The 19,842-nt window shown below is 32.7% G+C and overlaps 3 protein-coding genes across 3 annotated transcripts; all 3 read left to right on the forward strand.

The window, feature by feature from the left end:
* The first annotated feature begins 2,179 nt into the window (after positions 1-2,179).
* Positions 2,180-3,275, forward strand: LOC110813682 (uncharacterized). The gene is made up of 2 exons (XM_022040918.2): positions 2,180-2,637; positions 2,746-3,275. The coding sequence occupies exons 1-2, from the start codon at positions 2,235-2,237 to the stop codon at positions 3,003-3,005; spliced, it is 663 nt and encodes a 220-aa protein (XP_021896610.1). The 5' UTR covers positions 2,180-2,234; the 3' UTR covers positions 3,006-3,275.
* A 200-nt stretch (positions 3,276-3,475) lies between these two features.
* On the forward strand, positions 3,476-7,117 carry LOC110813681 (uncharacterized). The gene is made up of 3 exons (XM_022040917.2): positions 3,476-3,714; positions 6,076-6,492; positions 6,702-7,117. Exons 1-3 carry the CDS (start codon positions 3,538-3,540, stop codon positions 6,747-6,749), a joined length of 642 nt encoding a protein of 213 aa, XP_021896609.1. The 5' UTR covers positions 3,476-3,537; the 3' UTR covers positions 6,750-7,117.
* Positions 7,118-10,637: 3,520 nt separating this feature from the next.
* LOC110813680 (CDPK-related kinase 5) lies at positions 10,638-19,719 on the forward strand. Its single transcript, XM_022040915.2, has 11 exons — positions 10,638-11,396; positions 14,138-14,268; positions 14,557-14,598; positions 14,703-14,811; positions 15,654-15,732; positions 15,845-16,141; positions 16,222-16,334; positions 17,366-17,473; positions 17,559-17,621; positions 17,735-17,902; positions 19,243-19,719. The coding sequence occupies exons 1-11, from the start codon at positions 10,887-10,889 to the stop codon at positions 19,381-19,383; spliced, it is 1,761 nt and encodes a 586-aa protein (XP_021896607.1). The 5' UTR covers positions 10,638-10,886; the 3' UTR covers positions 19,384-19,719.
* The last annotated feature ends 123 nt before the right edge of the window (positions 19,720-19,842 follow it).

Raw genomic sequence — 19,842 nt, forward strand, 5'->3', positions numbered from 1 at the left:
AATTTGGCGTAATTTAATTTTAAATTTTCTAGGAATTTAATTTTTTTGAGTAATCTAAAAAAAATACATTTATTATTTGGAAATTATAAATGCCACACCACATATAGCTGAATGTACCGACAAGGTTTTAATGGTATTCGTTAGTTCATTATTTTTAAATTTTATTATTTTATTATTTATCCCAACGACGTCGTTTTGGTGTTTTTTTTTAACATTTTGCCATCATCGACGACATCATGCTTGCGTCATTCAATCGTGGCAATTTAATTTTTTTTTCCCAAGCCGTAATTCCCTCTAAATTTTTGGGTCAACCCACAATTAGTTAAAATTGCAATATTACTTTTTAATTTTAATTTCCATATTGTTGTTGACAATTCTTTTGGTTTGGGCGACTCGGTCAACTTTCTCATGGACTCAATAGTGTTGTGGTAAACTAATACACAAAATAATAACAATAATTTTGATTTTGGAGTCATTTAATTTTCACATATATGTATATATATATATACACTCATTCTCCCGTTTTGTTTGGTTGTGTGAATATTGTTAGAAATTTCAAAACATTTGGCAATCTCAGATGTGTCGATATCAATTGTGACTCATTATTTCGATGATTATATAAACATTTACTCAAAATCTTACTTATCAGATTCCATTGTGGAAGACACAATTTTTTTCTGAAGAATTCATCATGATATTCTGATCCATGCATAATATCATGAAAAATTGATACAAATTTTTTACTGTTATTTAGTATCGGCAATAGGTCTGAAAAAGTATTTAAAAATATTAAATTTAGATATTTGTACCCTGTCGAAGTAAGGAACCATGACATATATGTTTGGATTAGATTCCGTTTTGAGAGAGTTGAAAAAGCACTATCTCGTTGAAAGGTTCTATGCATCTGCCATTTCTCAACACATTTCTTTAGACAAATACTCCGTTTTTTCTTTTTTTCAGATGGTAAATATTTATAAGAACACGGAGAATTTTAAATTTACCATATAAACTTATATATATAAATTACTGTGTTCATAAAAAGTAATCAAATTAATTGAATTTTAGTTAAAAATGATCCAATACGATTTATAATATATGAAGTTTTAATACATCAAATTAAAATGTAAGTTTTATTTTATGTGTAAATATTAAATATGTAATTTTTAATTTTGTGATAAATCAAAATATAAATATAAAAAATTTTCATGCACGTTTTGTCTATAAATAAACGGTTATATTCCTCAAATTATACGTATGATTTTTTTTTTCTATTATGATATCTCATAAACAGAAATATATAAAATATAAAAAATAAAAAAATTACGTGTTAATTTAAAATATCTACGATACGACATGCATGTCTATTCAACTATGAATTCAGTTTTACTTCCATTACATATATAATCTATTTGATTTGATATGAATTTGGTTATTTAAATTTCAAATATACTTTTAAAATTTCTACAGATACTTTTATTATTGGCTCGAGCATTTTAATGGATTTTATTTGGTTGGCATAGTAGTTCAATATATACATACATATGTGTATGCGTGTGCGAATCTAAAAAAGAAAAAGAATTTTTCATCCCACGATAAATTTTTTAACGATACAATATATTGTCCGAAGTCAACAATATTCTAATCATATTATTTATATATTATATAAAATTTTAGTTCTCGAACAATCTATTTACATATATCAATATAGGCTAGACAAATAAATTTAATCAACTACGAACTATATTTGATTTTTCTAAATGACCCGTATTTTAAACTATAAAATAATGGCATGATAATATTTCGTATAGACTTAATAAGAGCATAATTGTATTAAATTTTATATTTATTTATTATTATAATTGAAGGTAACAAATAATTTTAAATGAAATTATTAATGTTGTAATTAGACAAGATACGATTATAATGAAAATTGAATTCACTATTTAGAGTGGTTGACTTTGAAAAAACTTCCATTAGTTTATAAATATACATATATATATATGTATTATATTATATTATATTATATTATATTGTATTAATTTCTTCTTCTTATTGACTTTATATTAACAATTGAATTAAAGTTAAACACATGTAAATAATTTGTTCCCAACATTATTACCAACCCAATTTAAAATTTGGCCGTATTGCACCATTTCCCCTATATAAATACCATTACATACAATCACTCTCCAACACCCACAAAATTTCTCCTCTCTAATTACCACATTCTCAACATGGGTTTTGCTCGTGCAACGGGGCTGTTGATATTTTTGGTAACAGCTTCCATGTTAGCCACATGCAGCACGGCCAATAGAGGTTGGCATCGGGGCTTCAATCATAGTGGTAGCCGAGGTGTTAAGTCTAACCACACGGGCAATTGGGGCTGGGGCTGGGGCTCGAACCACACTGCAAACTGGGGCTCGGGCTCGGGCTCGGGCTCGAACCACACTTCAGGTTGGGGCTGGGGCTGGGGCTGGGGCTGGGGCTGGAGCTGGGGTTGGGGCGCACGTCACCGGAATGCCACAACCGACGGCGTGAGAAAGATTGTTGTGGGTGGCTCCGAGCATTGGCACTTCGGCTTCAATTACTCTGACTGGGCCTTCAAAAACGCTCCGTTTTACCTCAATGATGTTCTAGGTGAGTATTTACGACGTATAAACGCACACAAACTCATATATACGTATATATACATATATATATGTATGTATCTATCTAAGTCGTCTAACAGCTTGCACTTGCATGTAGTTTTTAAGTACGACGCACCAAATGCGACGACGTTTCCTCACAGTGTGTACATGCTGCCGGACCTGAAGAGTTACTTAGCGTGCGATCTGAGCAAAGGGCGGATGATCGGAAACGTGTCGGACGGAGCCAGCGCCGACGGCTTCGAGTTCCCACTTAAGAAATGGGGCCCCCACTACTTCGTTTGCGGTGAGCACGGCGGCATCCATTGCAAAGTTGGGATGATGAAGTTCTCACTCGTCCCCCTGCTTCGTGGGTTCTAACCATGCGAGCATCAATAATAAATAATAATAATTATTATTATTGATAATAATAATAATAATATTATTATTATTGTTATAAATAAATTAAGATATTTAAGAAAATTTTATTTCTTAAAGGAATAATTAATGAAAATAATTGATAGGATTACCTGCGGTGTGGTTAAGTACCGGGGGTATACTTTTTTTGTACTACCGTCACTTTTTTTTTTTTTTTTTTTTAAGCATTTGATGTACCACTGAATTTTTATAATTAATAAAGTTATTATTTCGAGTAATTCGAAAACTAAAAAAATATGTACAAAACAAATAATTTATAAATTAAAAAATAAATAATTTAATTTATATTAAAATAAAATAAATAGATTTCCGGGGCAAAAGGGAAAATGACTACTTATTTTCGAAAACGCAGCGTTTTGGGCTTTTGACAACGCGGCCTTTTGGGCTTTTCACTCGAGTGACCTAAAGCTTTTACAGTGGATCATCGTCTCGCAGTGCGCGCGACTCGAGCGAGTACGAGAGAGAGAGGAGGAAGATGAGCGTGTTCGGAGGGGATAGCTGGGCGAGAGAAGCACAGCACAGGAAGAGGAGAGTCGATGATGTTTTGGTGGAAGGGCTTCATGCGTCTGCTTACAAGAAACTCTCCAATGGAAAGTACGCATGCTTGGTTTGCCCCCACAATCCAATTATTGATTCCCTCCTTATGTTCTCTGTATGTACTTCCTCCCTCTCTCTCTCTCTCTCTCTCTCTCTCTTTCTCTCTGTCATCTTCCTTCTTTTAAATCTCCGAGTTTCGTATTTAGTGCATCTGATTTTGACCTATTGTTTATCGACCGGCGAGAGAAGAAGTTGTTTTGTGGTTTGATTGTTTGACTTTGACCCGTCCTAATCATGCTATCCTGATACGGGATTCCGTCAATTAATAAGCACCGTATAGAGAGAACGAGATCGAGGGAATTGTTGCGTAATGGGATTTAACTTGGATGGGCATATCTTATTTTGTATGTGACAATAAGAAATAGTGAGGAATTTTGAGTACATGGTTGTGTGTGCGGGTCTCTGTAGGTCTGTATGTCTGTGTATCCTATTTTGTCTATGAAAATAAGCAAGTTTGAGGAATGTTGGGTATTTGTGTGTTATTTTGCCTGTGAATATAAGCAAGTGTGAGGAATTTGAGTAGGTTATACATACATAGATATATATATATACACACACACTCACTGTTTTTAAAATATAAATAATGAATTGTATTTATACAGGCACACCCATTTACAAAATTTATAAGTCAATCAATGTATCGATAAGTTCCGCTAAATCCTCCATAGAGCTAAGAAGATGATCCTGTAATAAAAAATTAAGGGTATGGAACCATCTATTCTTAAGAATACCAAAACCATTTACATCCTCAATCACATCAAAGCTCTTCTATTCCTTTCTTTCCGCACCACCCAGAAGATAGATAGCAGAATTGTATCCACTTGTTTGCATCACTAACGCCCTTCCGCACCCAAGTTTCTTCTCTCATTGAACCTGCCATAACCCAGTTAATTTCCAGCAACCCATAAATCAAGGTACTCAACTTATAAACCTCCAGACACCATAGCAAGAGATGCTTCCAAGTCTCCTCATCCCTCTTATAAAGATAACAAGCATTAACCAATATCTTTCTCCTCTTCTGCAAATTATCAATAGTAAAAAAAAATTCCCTACTAGCCTCTAGCCCAAAAGAAAAAAAACACAAGGTGGGACACTAGTCTTCCACATCTGCCTGACAGGGAAAATATATCGTCGTCTTCATACTTGTGCAACTTCTTCTAGAAGGATTTAACTCAGAAAATATGTATACAGACCTACACACACACACACACACACACACACACACACAAATATGTATCTCTGTGTATCTTTCTTGGAGTTTTAGGACCTCCTGGATCTCCTCTAGACCTAGAAAATAGGTTTGAGGGAGTCATCTGTGACTAATCAAGAGAAAACACAGTTATGAGAAAGAATGGAAAGAACTAACTCATATCATGAAAGAGTAAGTTTGGAAATGTGGGTGGCATTAAGATGTTGAAATGAAAACAAATTCTGTGTAGAACTCATCTTCAGATTGTTCTATAAGGTATTTTCTCATATATTCTTTTTGTTGGATAATTTGAGCTCTATGTCAATTGAGCCAAATGGGCTTTTCCCTGACCGCTGCTTGGTTTCGTGCTTCATGCATCAAATAGGCTTATTTGCAAGACATCTTTCACTTTTATTTGGATAATGTATTACATCTTCCATGCCATTTAACTTGTAATATTTATATGATCTCTTATACTATATACCCATATGATTCACTTGGGTGCCTTTTCAAATCTTTTGATATTCCACTTTATATTCTTTTTGTTGGATAAGTTGAGGTCTGATGTCAATTGAGCCAAATGGGCTTTTTCCTGACCCCTGCTTGGTTTCATGCCTTATGCATTAAATAGGCTTGTTTGCAAGACATCTTTCACTTTTATTTGGATAAGGTGTTACGTCCTCCATGCCATTTAACTTGTAATATGTATATGATCTTTGATATTATATACCCATATGACTCACTTGGGTGCCTTTTCAAATCTCTTGATATTCCACTTTATATTCTTTTTGTTGGATTAGTTGAGGTCCATGTCAATTCAGCCAAATGGGCTTATTTATGCTTCCTGACTGCTGCTTGATTTATGCTTCATGTATAAAATAGGCTTATTTTGCTAGACATCTTTCACTTTTTTTTTTGGATAAGGTATTACATCTTCAATTCCATTTAACTTGGAATATGTACATGATCTCTTATATTATTTACCCATGTGACTCACTGAGTGCCTTTTCAAATCTCTTGATGTATAATTGCTTTGCTTGATTTCCACTTTATGATTGACAATGAGGATCTTCATAGATGTGAATGGATTTGACTTTAACTAAGGCAACTAGCAGAGCATGTGAATGTTTTTCCCAGTAAAGAATAATCAAAGCATTGACAATTTCTTTTCTGGAATACTCCAAGCATTGACAATGGCTATCAATTTATTCAAGATTACTTCTGTAGATGCATTGCAAGGGCTCGCGACATTGTAAGGCAGAGTCCAAGCTGAAGGAAAGAGAATTGGTGAGGCAAGATGAGATAAATAAGAGAATAGCCTTCTCGGACTGTTCTACCGCCACTTCCAACTCTATTAAACCATTGGTTGAACATACAAGGAAAGCAACTTCAGACATACTTCCAAATATAACTTGTCAACAGAGTTCAGAGAGTTCAAATTGTGATTTGGAGTTGGCCAGGGAGCATGCACTAAATGTAGCGGCCAGTTCTATGAGAAATAGTTCTTTTCCTCAAACAGTAGCGTCCGAAAAGGTTGTCACAGAACGAGTGCTGGATTTCCGGGAACGTCGAGAGATAGAGCTCAAGTTCATTGCTGCAGGTTGGAAGCGTGATTGCAATGGGAAATGGTATAAAGACGAGAATGTGAGTTTCTTTTCTGGATTGACAATTGAGACACTCGAACGTATGCCTGCAGTTTTCCTTCAACCTGTTTTGGTCATTAAGTATGAACTAAAGTTTGATTTCCAAATCGAAGCAGCTTTGCTTGGTGGATGGAACTTTCTGTAACTGTTTTCCAACTTTTCGCCTTTGTTAAATTTCAATAGTCACTTGCACACGTGATTTGGTTTCAGGTTGAGTTCGACTCGGACGAAGAGGATCCAAATGTCTGTCTTGCTTGAAAGTTCGTCAAGGATCTGAAACCACAAATCTCATCGATGAGCTTGAAGTGGGTGAATATGCAAATGAGGTATTATTTACTTTTTTTGTATCTTTTTAACGTATGAATTGTGTAAACTCTTGTAATAAAAGGCTATGATTGTGAAGTGCACAAAAAAAGGTAAAAGGCTAATTGACATAGGAAACAGATTGAGAGTCCCTTATAGGTTTAGTGGGTAATCATTAATCCCCCACAACTATGTTATTGCACTTATGTGCCACTCAACACGGTTGGCCATCATTAGAAACACTAAAAAAAGACACTTGATTTGTGTGATTGTATGATACAGTAATGATACAATAAGCCACAAGACATACATGTTCAATCTTAGTTGAAGTAGATTTGTTCATAGTGAAATACCCACAAGTTAAAACCCCAAAAAAAGGAAAACCAAATTCTCAAAGGCTAATCTCGGATGGTCAAAAGTCGAAAAGAGAAACAAGAAAAACCTATATAAACAGTGTATTGATGTGGGTAAAAGTATATATATTGGTCTTACAATGATCTATCTATATGGTGATTTGAGTGGAGAATCCACTCTTATCGATGCACAATGGTTAGTCATATTCATTTGGAAGGAATAATTTTGATGACCCTTTAAGGAACCAAAAAAGGAAAGTGGGGAGTGAGGTGAAAAGAACAATTGAAACATATATATATATATATATTATATTAAAATTTGTGTCCTACTTAAAAAAAATAAATTTAAATTTCAACCATTTCTATCTTGACTTTTATATGTAATTTTTAATAAATAAAACTACATTGGATTTATTATTTATAATTTTTGGTGGCACTATTTAATTATCTTAACATGTGTATATGTATACAATGTATAACAAGGTGCATGATATTAGATATAGTATATTTAATGATTGAAAATGACTCAAACAAATTACTATATATACATTATACTATCATATAGCTTATCGTGTGAATGTTTATTTATATCTATCTTATATATAATATATATTTTTTTTTAAGTATGAAATTTGATTAATAATTTCACTAACAATAGTTGTTTTCTATTATATAGTAAACTATTATATTATTTATCAATATAAGATACTTGTTATAATTTAATTTTTAATATTTTTTATTATAATTTAATTTTAAATTTTTTTTATTTTTTTAACAAAAAAATTCAATAGTTAATTTATATTTTAAAAGATAATTCAAACTAGTTAATTAAATTAATAAAATAATAATATTAAATATATATATTTTTAATAGAAACACCTTAATGAGTTATTTTTAATTAAAAAATTAATTATTAAAATCAAATGGATTTAAAGTTTAATCCATTTGATTAATTAAAATTACAGATACGAATCTTCTAACTGCAAGGTAACCCATGCATCCATGTTTCCTGCAACTTTAATACTTTATATATATACAAACACATACATACATACATATATATTTATATATTTATATATATATAGAACTATGCTTTCTTTCAAAGAACATTGAATTGTTTAATGGTTATAAATCAAGTGTATTTAATCATTAATATATTATTAAATTAAATTTAAAATTTAATGAATCAAATATTAGACATAATTAATTTATAATATATTTATTAAATAATAAATTATATAGGACAAGAAATTTAAGATTAATTAATTATTATATATTTAATTTCTAAATCAAATTTATCATACCAAAATTAATTATCAATTGAATCAAACCCACTCATTAGCCATGATTGGGTAAGAATCAAATATTATTAAAAATTACATAATTCATATACACATATATATATATATGTGTGTGTGTGTGTGATGTGTGTGTGTGTGTGTGTATATATATATATATTCATACCAGGTTGCAATGCATGTGGACAGAACAGAGGGTTGAAACTTTGATTTGGGTATCAAATCATATAATTTAATTTCATGGTTAATTAATTTTTTTTTAATTACTCCAATATCATGTGCAATATAAGCATATTATATATTTTATTATTGTATATAAAATTATATATAAAATATATTTTTTTAATTTATATTTTATTATTGTATATTTTTAAACTAATAATTTGATTAATAAAATATTATATTTACTAATCCGATTATTAATCTAATTTAAGTAATTATAACAAATTTAACATGTAAAGAATTTTCGAGTAAATCGCATAATTTATAAATGATATTAGATATTCATTTTCTATATAATTTATTAAATTAATTGTTTATATTTTACATTAATTACAATATAATTTTTTTTTACATTTAGTTTTAATATTTTTAAAAGCTAAATTTCATTGTATTTTTAATATAAAAAACTCAATAAAATAATTTTAACTTATTACTTAAATTAATAAAATAACAACAATAAAATATACGAGTAACATTATTGTTGATTTAGTAATTATTAATTAATTTAATTAATTAATTAAAATTATTTTAATTATTTATTATTTTTAGTTTTTTTAATTAAAAAATAAAATAAAACTTAACATTTAAAACAAATATAAAATTGTAATAAAATTAAGAAATTACAATAAGGGTGGAATATTATTAATTAAATTAATAATTTAATATATTTTTATAAACATAATTTATATATAGGTGAATTATCATCTATAAATAATTTTTTACTATAATTAAAAGCCTTTTTTTTTTCTTTGAGCATTTATTTGGCATTACTTAAAGTCTTGGTCTTCCCACTTTTGGCACCTTCAATTTTCTATAATATCAAACAAAAATGTATATTAAAAAAATGGGTATATACCATTTTAATGTTTATTAATAATATGTCAAATCAAATAATTTAAATTTCATTTTTTAAAAATTAGAAGCACATAATTTAGTTGGTCCAATTGCTTGAATTGGAAGGCACACGAAACACATTTCTCAAAGTAATTTCTTATTGGTTTTATCAATTAATACAAATTTTGATGACTTCGTGTAATTATTGCTTGTAGTGTACAAACATATATATATATATATTTACACACATATATAATTTTCAATTAATTCATAATCTTTTATGGCAATTAAAATGAAAGATTATAATAATTGGGTCAATTCTTGTACTATGTTAGAACCAATAAATAAAATGATTTTATTTTTGTTTGTTCTATCACTAAATTGAAAATTATAAATTAATTTATTTTTAATTTATAATATATTATAATAAATAATAAAATTTATATTATTGATAAAATTTCTAACTTGCAAAATATAATATTATGTAATTTTAGATAAATAAAACAAAAAATAAGAGTCGTGTCATTAGATTTAAGCACTTGCACGAAATTTTTTTTGACATTATATATGTCGAATAATTGAGAGAATATAATCAATATTATTAATTGCAGGAGGAAATATTTATATTTTTAAATTTTATTTTTTTAGTTAAAATATTTTTTTGTATTGTTTCTTGCGAATACAGGTTAATAGATACGTGAAATATAAATATATATTTATTTAATTAATGATACGTAAAATAAATATAATTAAAATATTATTCACGAATCAAAATTGTATTATTAATATATTTTGTAGATAACATTATGAATGATAGTAATTAGATAAACGACGACTGATCTTTGTTCGGATACATATTGTTATACACTATGTTATTAATATTAGATATTTATATTAATTTAAAATTTTAAAGATAATTGATAATTCAAATATGTAGTTAGAACTCCCATTTTAAAGTATATTTTATTTTATAATAATTTATTATAATTTTAGAAAAATAATATTGGTGTATGAATTTATTTGATTTATGAGATATTTAATTATTTTTATATATTAATATGTATAATGAAAATTAAATATGAAAAATAAAAGAAAAAATATGGTACATAACCATGGAAATTATTCAATGGACGGTCAACTCTCATGCGGTGACACGTGGACACTGAGATTGTACGGCTCGCTCAGACTCCTCTTCCGCTTTCCTACTACCCCCTTACCTGCCTCCTCCCCAACAAATCCAACCACACCTCCTCCTTCATCTCCAACTTCCAGTCTCCCTGTCTGGTCAAAATAACCAGAGAGCTACCATTTAACACCAACACAAGAACCCCCAATGGCATAGCCTCAACCAATCCAGTCCTTCTTCTATTATTCTTTCTCCAAAAATGGGAATCTGCACCTCTAAAAACCCCAACAAACCTAACTCTTACTCCCCGAGAGATGAAGATCACGGCGCCACTCATCCTTCCAAATCTCCACTCCCTGCCGCCACTCCCATCTCCAAACCCTCACCCTTCTTCCCTTTCTACACTCCGAGCCCCGCCCACGGCCGGAATAAGGACGGAAATGAGAGCAGAAGCGTGAACTCTACGCCCATGCGGTTCTTCAAGAGGCCCTTCCCGCCTCCCTCTCCGGCGAAGCACATTCGAGCTGTGCTTCGGCGGAGGAAGGAGAAGAAGAAGGAGGCGGAGAACGAGTCGTCGATCCCGGAGGAGGATGAGGGTGAGGGGGTGGAGTTGGACAAGAGGTTTGGGTTCTCGAAGGAGTTTACCAGCAGGTTGGAGGTGGGAGATGAGGTGGGTAGAGGACATTTTGGGTATACTTGTTCAGCTAAGTTCAAGAAAGGTGAGCTCAAAGGCCAGCAGGTCGCGGTCAAGATCATCCCCAAATCCAAGGTTGGCTTGCTCATCTTCCTTGAATTAAACACACACACACACACTTACGTATATGCATAGTATATATGCGAGTTTATTTGCTATTAGTTGACATGCATATGTTGAATAGTAGATGATCTTAACAGTAAAATGTAGCAGTATCTATATATTGTATGTATTTGATTTAATGGTGTTATTGGGTAGAGTAGATTTGCAGGTCGCTCATTTTTATTCGAAGTTTCTTGTTACTTTTAAATCTTTCATTCTGTTTTCTGTTTCCCATTCCATGATACATGCCTTAAAATGTGCAAAAAGTTGGGGGATTTCTTGGGCTGCTTTTGTTTTCTCTTTGATGGGATGCTTTTTGGTTCTTTGTGTAGTTGTGGTTTCTTCTTAGAAATATCATTTTTTATGAACCAAAAGAAAATAAATGATGAATTCCATATTTGTATTTGTCTGTTTCAATCAAGGTGCGCTGGGGAGATTAGTTTGAAAGGATTACGAGGGCTCCTATTCTTTATGGAAATGATGATAGTGTTTGGTAATTCAACATTTTAAAATCTATTTATTTGAAAAAGTTTAAGAGTTAACAATTTAATCGGATTCTTTATTGTGAGTTTAATAAGTACAAGATACCTAAAGTGCAAAACTCCTTTTTCTTTAATACCTTTTTTTTAATTCTTGGTCAAATGGTGGGAATTGATGTGTAGGTCCACCACCTCTCTATTGTATGGCTGCTTTTATACCTTAAACACCTTATCGGGATAACATAGGTCTAAATCACTTACTGGATTGAAAAGTGCAATCTTGCATCTTCAATTTATGTGCTTGGCAGCTGATGGAAATAAATATAAGGAACAAGAACAGAGCTGATCTTGAAATTTTCAAGGACTTAAGCCATATAATCAGTTTGTCCATCGCCAAGATTTTTGGCAAATGCTGAGGATCAAGAAGCAGATGTCCAAGGGTTGAGAATGGACTTTGTTGACAAGTCATATTCTCAAGTAGGGTCTTAACATGGGCCTCCACTTGGAGTAGATAATTTGCTGAACAAGTCAAATAAGGGGTACAATTATGCTTACAGCCAAAGGGGATGGGCCAAAGTAGTGGTTGGCTGAAATGTAACTATCTGCGGCAGTATGCTTGATGAGGCTTATGATTTTTAATTTCAGCTATGCTGGGATTGAAGCTTTTCCCAAAAGGAGGGGGAATGTTGTTGATATAGGGTTAATTTCATCCTCTGAAGTCTGAATGAATTTCAATATAATGGGGTTCAGGTGGTTGCTTTACTTTGATTTGATGACAAATTGAAGGTGAGCAAGAGGATTCAAACTATTAAGTATTGGAAATAGGTGTTTTCTAATCCTTTTGCAGAACGAGGACTGGAGGCAAAGATTATTGATTGTGAAATTAATTTCCCCATCTGAGAGTCCAATTTCATGTAAAAAGATTTCCTCTCGCATTGTCCAATGTAATATGTGAACACACTTAAGGGTCACTAATGACTTGGATATGGTTTTAACCTTCAGCATCTTTCTGTGAAGTGTCTTTTCTTAACACTTGACTTGAGCGAACTTATGAAAGAAAGCAGTTTTTGAGGGATGTTTTCTGGTGAGCCATACTCTTACCTTTGATGAATGCAACCATAGCTCGTAATAATGGGAAAGGCTGCAATGATTATTTCCAGATTAGAGTCTTATGTTCTCTTTCCATAGAGCCTACTGTTCCTTCTGCTCCTTAACATTGCAGGTCTCTCATATTTACACCAAACAGATAAGATGCATCTTGACATGTTAGAAGGCAGCATGAAATTTCCACTTAATTTACATGGAACGAGGATCCAAAAATTTACTAATGTTTTCTCTACCACAAGTTATAACCAATCTGATGGTGAAGTGAGACAATATGATGAATTGGGGTCGGGTAAATGACATATGTCAACAGTTCTGTGCAACATAAGAACCTATACCTTTTGTAAAGCAAATCAGCATTTGTTATTCTCAACCAACTATGGGCACTTTTAGAAGGCTGATGAACAATCTCTGTCTAGTGTAGTTTAAGTTAGATGAGCAGATGACTGGTTTCCCTATTAATGTGGGTCATTGAGACTTCTTAGAAAAAGGAAGGTTAATAAAACTTAGCAGTATGATATCCTCAGATTTCTCATCTGTCTTGATTTTGTCCTGCAATAGCCTAAGTATTCAATGGAAGAAATTTATGAAAACAGAAAGGACATTTTTATCTTTCTAACAAAAAGAAGTCTACAGATTGGTTGTGGTATATGTCTTTCTTGTTTTCAACTTCCTATTTCAAATATTTCCAACCAGAGGTGACTGATGATGGGGATTTTGTTATAGGTTCATGCATGGTTTTCTCACAATATTTACTAAGAGAACAAGTAATTATAGAACTTTTAAGCTCATTATTTTGTCTCTAAAGTTGGAGAAAAGTTGTAGGTGTTGTAGGCAATTACATTCACATAACCAAGGATGAGGGGTTTATGGTGATGAAACCATTACCATTAAGAGACAACTATTGTTTTGAAATTCAGAAAAGAGCTTTAGCTTATCATTTTCTTGGACTTGAAATTTACTAGAAATTATCATTAAAAAAAAAAACAAAGTCTGTACCTTGTCTGCAATTCTTTCTTCTGGTTTTTCTCTGTGTAGTATATATTTTTCATGAACCTAACCCTCCCCATATCTCTTTGATGCTAAAAGAAGAGAAATAGTATTTCATGACGATTAATTCTGCATTGCCAGATGACAACAGCTATTGCCATTGAAGATGTGAGAAGAGAGGTGAAAATACTGCGAGCATTATCGGGCCATAACAATCTAGTGAATTTCTATGATGCATTTGAAGACCACGACAATGTCTACATAGTGATGGAGTAAGATCCTACACTACCTATCTAAGACCATATCTTGATTCATATGTGCTCTATTGTTAATTATTCAGGTGAATTTATGTTTTATGGAAATTGCAGTGAGAACTATTAACATCTTTCTTTTGTATTGCATAATACCTAATTGGTTTTGTCCAAATTCATTCATTTAACATTTAAAGCGATTGGAGAAGTTCTTCGTAAAAAGGCTATTGGACAGTTGGTTACTGCTTAGTTAAAAATTATAACTGATCTTTGGTGCAACTGAAGTTGATAAATGTGATTGAACTACAGGTTATGTGAAGGAGGTGAACTACTTGACAGAATACTCTCAAGGTGGGTTTCTTTATAGTGAAATTTTTTGAAAGTTTTGGAATATTCTGTGGATTTTCGCCATGTGAAGAGTTGTAGCCTCTAACTGTACAATTTAATACTTGTAGGGGTGGGAAATATTCCGAGGATGACGCAAAGGCAGTTATTGTGCAAATACTAAATGTTGTTGCTTTTTGTCATCTCCAGGGCGTGGTGCACCGAGACCTTAAACCAGAGGTCAATATATTACCATATATATATATATATATGTGCACACACACACACACAGATATCTTGTCTTCTTTGTTTTTCAGAGCATTAGATGCAAGCTGGGATAACATTTATAACAGCAATTGATTGATGCAGAATTACCATTTTATAATACTTTGGCTGGGAGTTAGTCTGGTAAAGTTAAGGGTACTTTCTGGGGATTGTTGAAAAGCTGTGTTGGGTATACTTTCCCTGCTGACCCTGATCTATGGTTGGTTTATTTTGTGGTCATGCCCAAGTTTAACTGCTTTAGGGGTTACTGCCTTTTCTAGAACTCAAAACTGATCTTCATCACCGGCTAAGTGGTTTTTGTTGCAAACAGTGCCTCAATAAGTCTTACATTTGATCGATTTGTTTATTTCAAAAAAGAACATTTGATCCATTGGTTCTAGTTGCATTCCTTGTACTCCAAGTGATCTTAGATTAAGTTAAAATCACCAAGTGAGAAAGAAATACAAAATAAGGACAGCCTGCACGGCTTCCTTGGTAACTAATATATTCGTGGGGAGAACAAAATTCTGTCTGGTTATCTGGTATATGCAATTGAATTGACTCATTATGGTGTAAACAGATATTTAAATGTGTGTCAGATGTTTACCGTTAAGTTTGTCTCTTCCACCCATAAAATAAATGGAAAATATTATATCTTCAGAGAGTGGGTATATCAACTTCTTGTCATGCTTGGTCTTTGACTGCTGGAACTGTATAGTTTTTATTGGTTCCCAATGGATGACTGGATCTAGCAGAAAATTTATTTTATTAGCTATTTTTCCTTGTTATGAACTAAAATTTGGCATTTCGTGGATCAGAATTTCCTTTATTCTTCCAACGATGAGAACTCCCAGTTGAAAGCCATAGACTTTGGCTTGTCAGATTTTGTCAGACCAGGTTTGTCCATGATTTACACTGACTAACTGCTTGCTTGTCATTGTCTTTTCTTTCCTGCCTCCTCACCTGTTACTTATCCTTGATAATTTGTTATTATGATTATGTTATACAGATGAACGGCTAAATGACATTGTGGGGAGTGCATATTATGTAGCTCCTGAAGTTCTACATAGGTCTTATAGTACAGAAGCTGACGTGTGGAGTATAGGTGTGATAGCATATATTCTTTTATGTGGGAGTCGTCCATTTTGGGCCCGGACTGAGTCTGGAATTTTCCGGGCAGTCTTGAAGGCTGAACCAAGTTTCAATGAGGCACCTTGGCCTTCCTTATCTTTGGAAGCAAGGGACTTTGTAAAGCGTCTATTAAATAAAGATCCCCGAAAACGAATGACTGCTGCTCAAGCTTTGTGTGAGTGCTTCAATTTCTTTTATGACTTTTGTCTCTGCTAGCATCACATTGAGTCATTGATTATAATCTTTCCTCTGCAGGTCATCCTTGGATTCGGAATTGTAATGATGTAAAAATCCCTCTTGATGTTTTAATATTCAGACTTATGAAGGCATATATGCGATCATCCTCGTTACGCAAGGCTGCATTAAGGGTCTGTATATGTCAATGTTTTTTGGAATCATTTTTTATTTGCCTAAATTTTGCATGTGCTTTAAAGTATTTCATCGTGTAATCTTTAGGCTTGAATTAGTTGTTTTTGTTTTTTTTTTCCTTTCATATTTTAATACTGTATTCCTGAACTTCTTAAGTTTTGACAACAAAGATAGTTTTAGTTTCCAATAGGCCTCATCATCTCATTACTTATAATTCTAGGGAGTGACTTTCCCGAAAACTTTGAGCCAGCAAATTCATTAAATTTGATATTGAGTGGCCGTTGGCCTTTCCTTGATATTCATAATGTAAAGTTATTTCTTTTTCTTGAGAAGAAAAAGAAGACAAAAAAATAGCACTAACGGAGTGTTTTCCAGTTAAAGAACTAAACAAGGGGCATAATATTCGAAGGGTCTAGAACCAAATATCCCAAACTCTGTCAAAGGAAATAGAAACATACTCAAAGGCTCTTCTATTTCTTTCCTTATTAATTTCCCACAAAGTAGCCAGAGAAATAAGAGAGACAAGCTTCTTTCTTTTCTTATCACCTGCCGTGCCTTGCCACGCCAATACTAATCTGCCATAGAGCCAGCCATGACTTATTGCATTTTAAGAAAATTCAGAATCATTGTAGTCTGGTATTGTTATTTAGTCTGTGCTAAAAGGACACCGTGTTAAGTGAAACTTCAAGAGTAAATTTGTTAGAGAAGCATACAGTTGCAGATATATCCTTCTTGAATTGATGACCTTGCATGACAAGACAAGAGTTGGTGTCAAAATCTCCATGAATGTGGACTTCATAAACAGTACTAAAATTTCCTTTATTATTTTCTGCTGTTTTTTTGAAGTGATGATTGATTTAAACCAATAGCAGGGATATATTTAATTTGACCTCCTTTTTAAGAGACATGTGCCCTTATCTGCTACGGGACTTTCCATGCCATAAAAAGTAGATATTTTGCTTGAAATTTTTGGATGCTTTTTGGCTTCTAATCTGGTTTTAGGTGTCTGATTCCTGTGAATTTTATGCAGGCCTTGTCCAAGACGTTGACTGTGGATGAACTCTTCTATCTAAAAGAACAATTTGCTTTGCTAGAGCCAAATAAAAATGCCAGCATAACTTTGGAGAACATTAAGATGGTTAATATTCTCCCTCTATCATCATCTATTGATTTCTCCACAGCTAGCTGTCTAAAACATTGGCCACTAATTTTGATTTGGACAGGCACTTATGAGAAATGCAACAGATGCAATGAAGGAGTCCCGCATCCCTGATTTTCTTCCCTCAGTAAGCTCTCCTGCTGATTCTTTTCCATACTGCATCATTATTCTATGATTTTGTGAGGTTTCAGTTTTCTAGTTTCTATGAGTACCTACAGCTTATTGTTCATTGCACAACAGCTAAATGCACTTCAATACAGAAGAATGGATTTTGAAGAATTTTGTGCAGCTGCATTAAGTGTCCATCAGCTTGAGGCACTTGATCGTTGGGAACAACATGCCCGATGTGCATACGAGCTTTTTGACAAGGATGGAAACAGGGCTATTGTCATTGAAGAACTTGCTTCAGTAAGTTGGAATCAGATGGAAAAGATTCACTCCTGGCACCTACTACATAATTTCTTTGGCTTTTTTGCCTATTTAAATGAATATCCAAATAGAATTGAGTGATTTAACATAATTGTAGGCCGTTCCATTCTTTTAGCCACAGTAATATAATAGAGAAAATTGAGTGATGAGAAATTTAGGCCCTTCTTCTCTGCTTGTATCTTGCTGGGGCTGCCGTGATGTTTTCTTCCTAAGAATAGTAGCTATGGTTCAAATCAGATATTCTGAGTGGGAACCCCCAACATCACAGCTAAGGAGAGACGGCTACTCTAGTTTCCCCTTCCCAACTATTTTTTCAGCTCCAGAAAAAAAAACTATTTTTTCACTCTTCCCTTGAAATCCTTGTTTGCTCTATGATTTTGACCCCGAAGAATTGCATTTGTTTTGTTGTCTTTCAAAATGCATCTGGTTGTAGAAGGATTACCTACTATAGTGTAAATGATACTTTACCATATAAACCTTCAACTATAGTTTGATATTATATTAGGATGATGTTGAATTTTGAGATTCATTCTGTTCAATCAGTGAACTTCTGGTGATTGCGGGTTTATGGTGTCCAACAACCTATAGTTTATGGTGTATGATTTACGGTCTTCTTGGGATTGATTGGGTGATTGCGGGTTTGGTTAGGGAGAAAATTTGGGCTTGGGAGGGCTTACTTGTAAAAAGAAGTATCGTTAACATTATCCCATTAACTGTTTTCTAGGTCATTTGGAAAGAGAGACATTGGAGAGTTTTTGATAGCGTTCAGAGTAGCTTAAATAAATTAAAAGATAGGTAGATTTATACTTTTGGGATAGTATTATTACGTCATGACATTAGTGATGTAGATTTTGAAAATGTTATTGACATACTAACATCGTTGTAAATACTTTTGTGCCTGGGTGGTACCCCCGGTTTTTTGGTACCATGATAATACACACTTTACTTTTTTTATTTTTTATTTTTAAAAATCTTCTGGACCAGCATTTTTATAGTTTAAAGTAGGTTTTGGAATCGGAAGTTTTGTAGTGTAAATAATTGATTGAGCTTTTCTCAATGACCTTAAGCTTTTTAGGGTAATTGATTACAACAATTGTTCAGATGTTAAGAGATCTAATCATCAAACCCTGATTCGCAAATTTTGTTAAAATTAAATTTGATGCTAGGCGTAGCGAGTTTGTACTTGATCCATGTTTTCAGCAAGATCGGCTTTGAGTTACGGAGAGTTTTAGAGCATATAATTGATTGAACCAGTTTTTATTGACTTGGTTATAATCTTTTGTTTCACCCATTAATTTCTCCTCCAAATGCTGTTTCAGGAACTTGGACTCGGACCCTCCATTCCGGTTCACGTTGTTCTTCATGACTGGATTAGGCACACAGATGGGAAGCTAAGCTTCCTCGGATTTGTCAAACTGTTACATGGCACTTCCAGCCGAACCCTGGCAAAAGCACAGTGAAGATTATCATGTCCGTGAGCTGCAGAAAGCACTTATTTTTCCATGCTTCTTTGGCAAAACCAAATGCATGCCAGTTACCAAACACAGCATGAAAATCATTTGATGGTTTTTCGGCAAATTCTCTCCCGAATTCTTGGGAATTCTTTAAAGAAATTCAAACTGTAGAATGTGCAGGCTCAGTGATTTGTTTCATTTGAAAACCACTAAAGCCGCGTTTGGCTTCTTAGGCTTTTAGCAATGTAAAGATGTAATTAGTTCTTGTTTAATGGTTTCTTGAGTAATGTTTTTTGTCATACACGAATTCTTTCCTGTTATATACACTTTTATTGCTTCTTAGATATGTATGCTAATTAAGGAGTGTTTGGTTACCCAGAAAGAAGAGACCATTTTCTAAGAATCTATAAATTCATAAAATATAATTTTATAAAATATTTAAGAATTATTGGAGTTTTTGAGAAA

Source organism: Carica papaya, chromosome 6 (assembly GCF_054855325.1).
Source record: "Carica papaya isolate Zhongbai chromosome 6, ASM5485532v1, whole genome shotgun sequence".
NCBI classification, from domain to species: Eukaryota; Viridiplantae; Streptophyta; class Magnoliopsida; order Brassicales; family Caricaceae; genus Carica; species Carica papaya.

What these genes read in the sequence shown, in the direction of transcription:
- LOC110813682 (XM_022040918.2), top strand. Translation starts at nt 2,235, where the DNA reads ATGGGTTTTGCTCGTGCAACGGGGCTGTTGATATTTTTGGTAACAGCT. An exon ending in TTACCTCAATGATGTTCTAG is followed by an intron (nt 2,638 to 2,745) that starts GTGAGTATTTAC and finishes ACTTGCATGTAG; the next exon opens with TTTTTAAGTACGACGCACCA.
- LOC110813681 (XM_022040917.2), top strand. Translation starts at nt 3,538, where the DNA reads ATGAGCGTGTTCGGAGGGGATAGCTGGGCGAGAGAAGCACAGCACAGG. An exon ending in ATTCCCTCCTTATGTTCTCT is followed by an intron (nt 3,715 to 6,075) that starts GTATGTACTTCC and finishes TTACTTCTGTAG; the next exon opens with ATGCATTGCAAGGGCTCGCG. An exon ending in AATGGTATAAAGACGAGAAT is followed by an intron (nt 6,493 to 6,701) that starts GTGAGTTTCTTT and finishes ATTTGGTTTCAG; the next exon opens with GTTGAGTTCGACTCGGACGA.
- LOC110813680 (XM_022040915.2), top strand. Translation starts at nt 10,887, where the DNA reads ATGGGAATCTGCACCTCTAAAAACCCCAACAAACCTAACTCTTACTCC. An exon ending in TCCCTGATTTTCTTCCCTCA is followed by an intron (nt 17,622 to 17,734) that starts GTAAGCTCTCCT and finishes ATTGCACAACAG; the next exon opens with CTAAATGCACTTCAATACAG. An exon ending in TCATTGAAGAACTTGCTTCA is followed by an intron (nt 17,903 to 19,242) that starts GTAAGTTGGAAT and finishes ATGCTGTTTCAG; the next exon opens with GAACTTGGACTCGGACCCTC.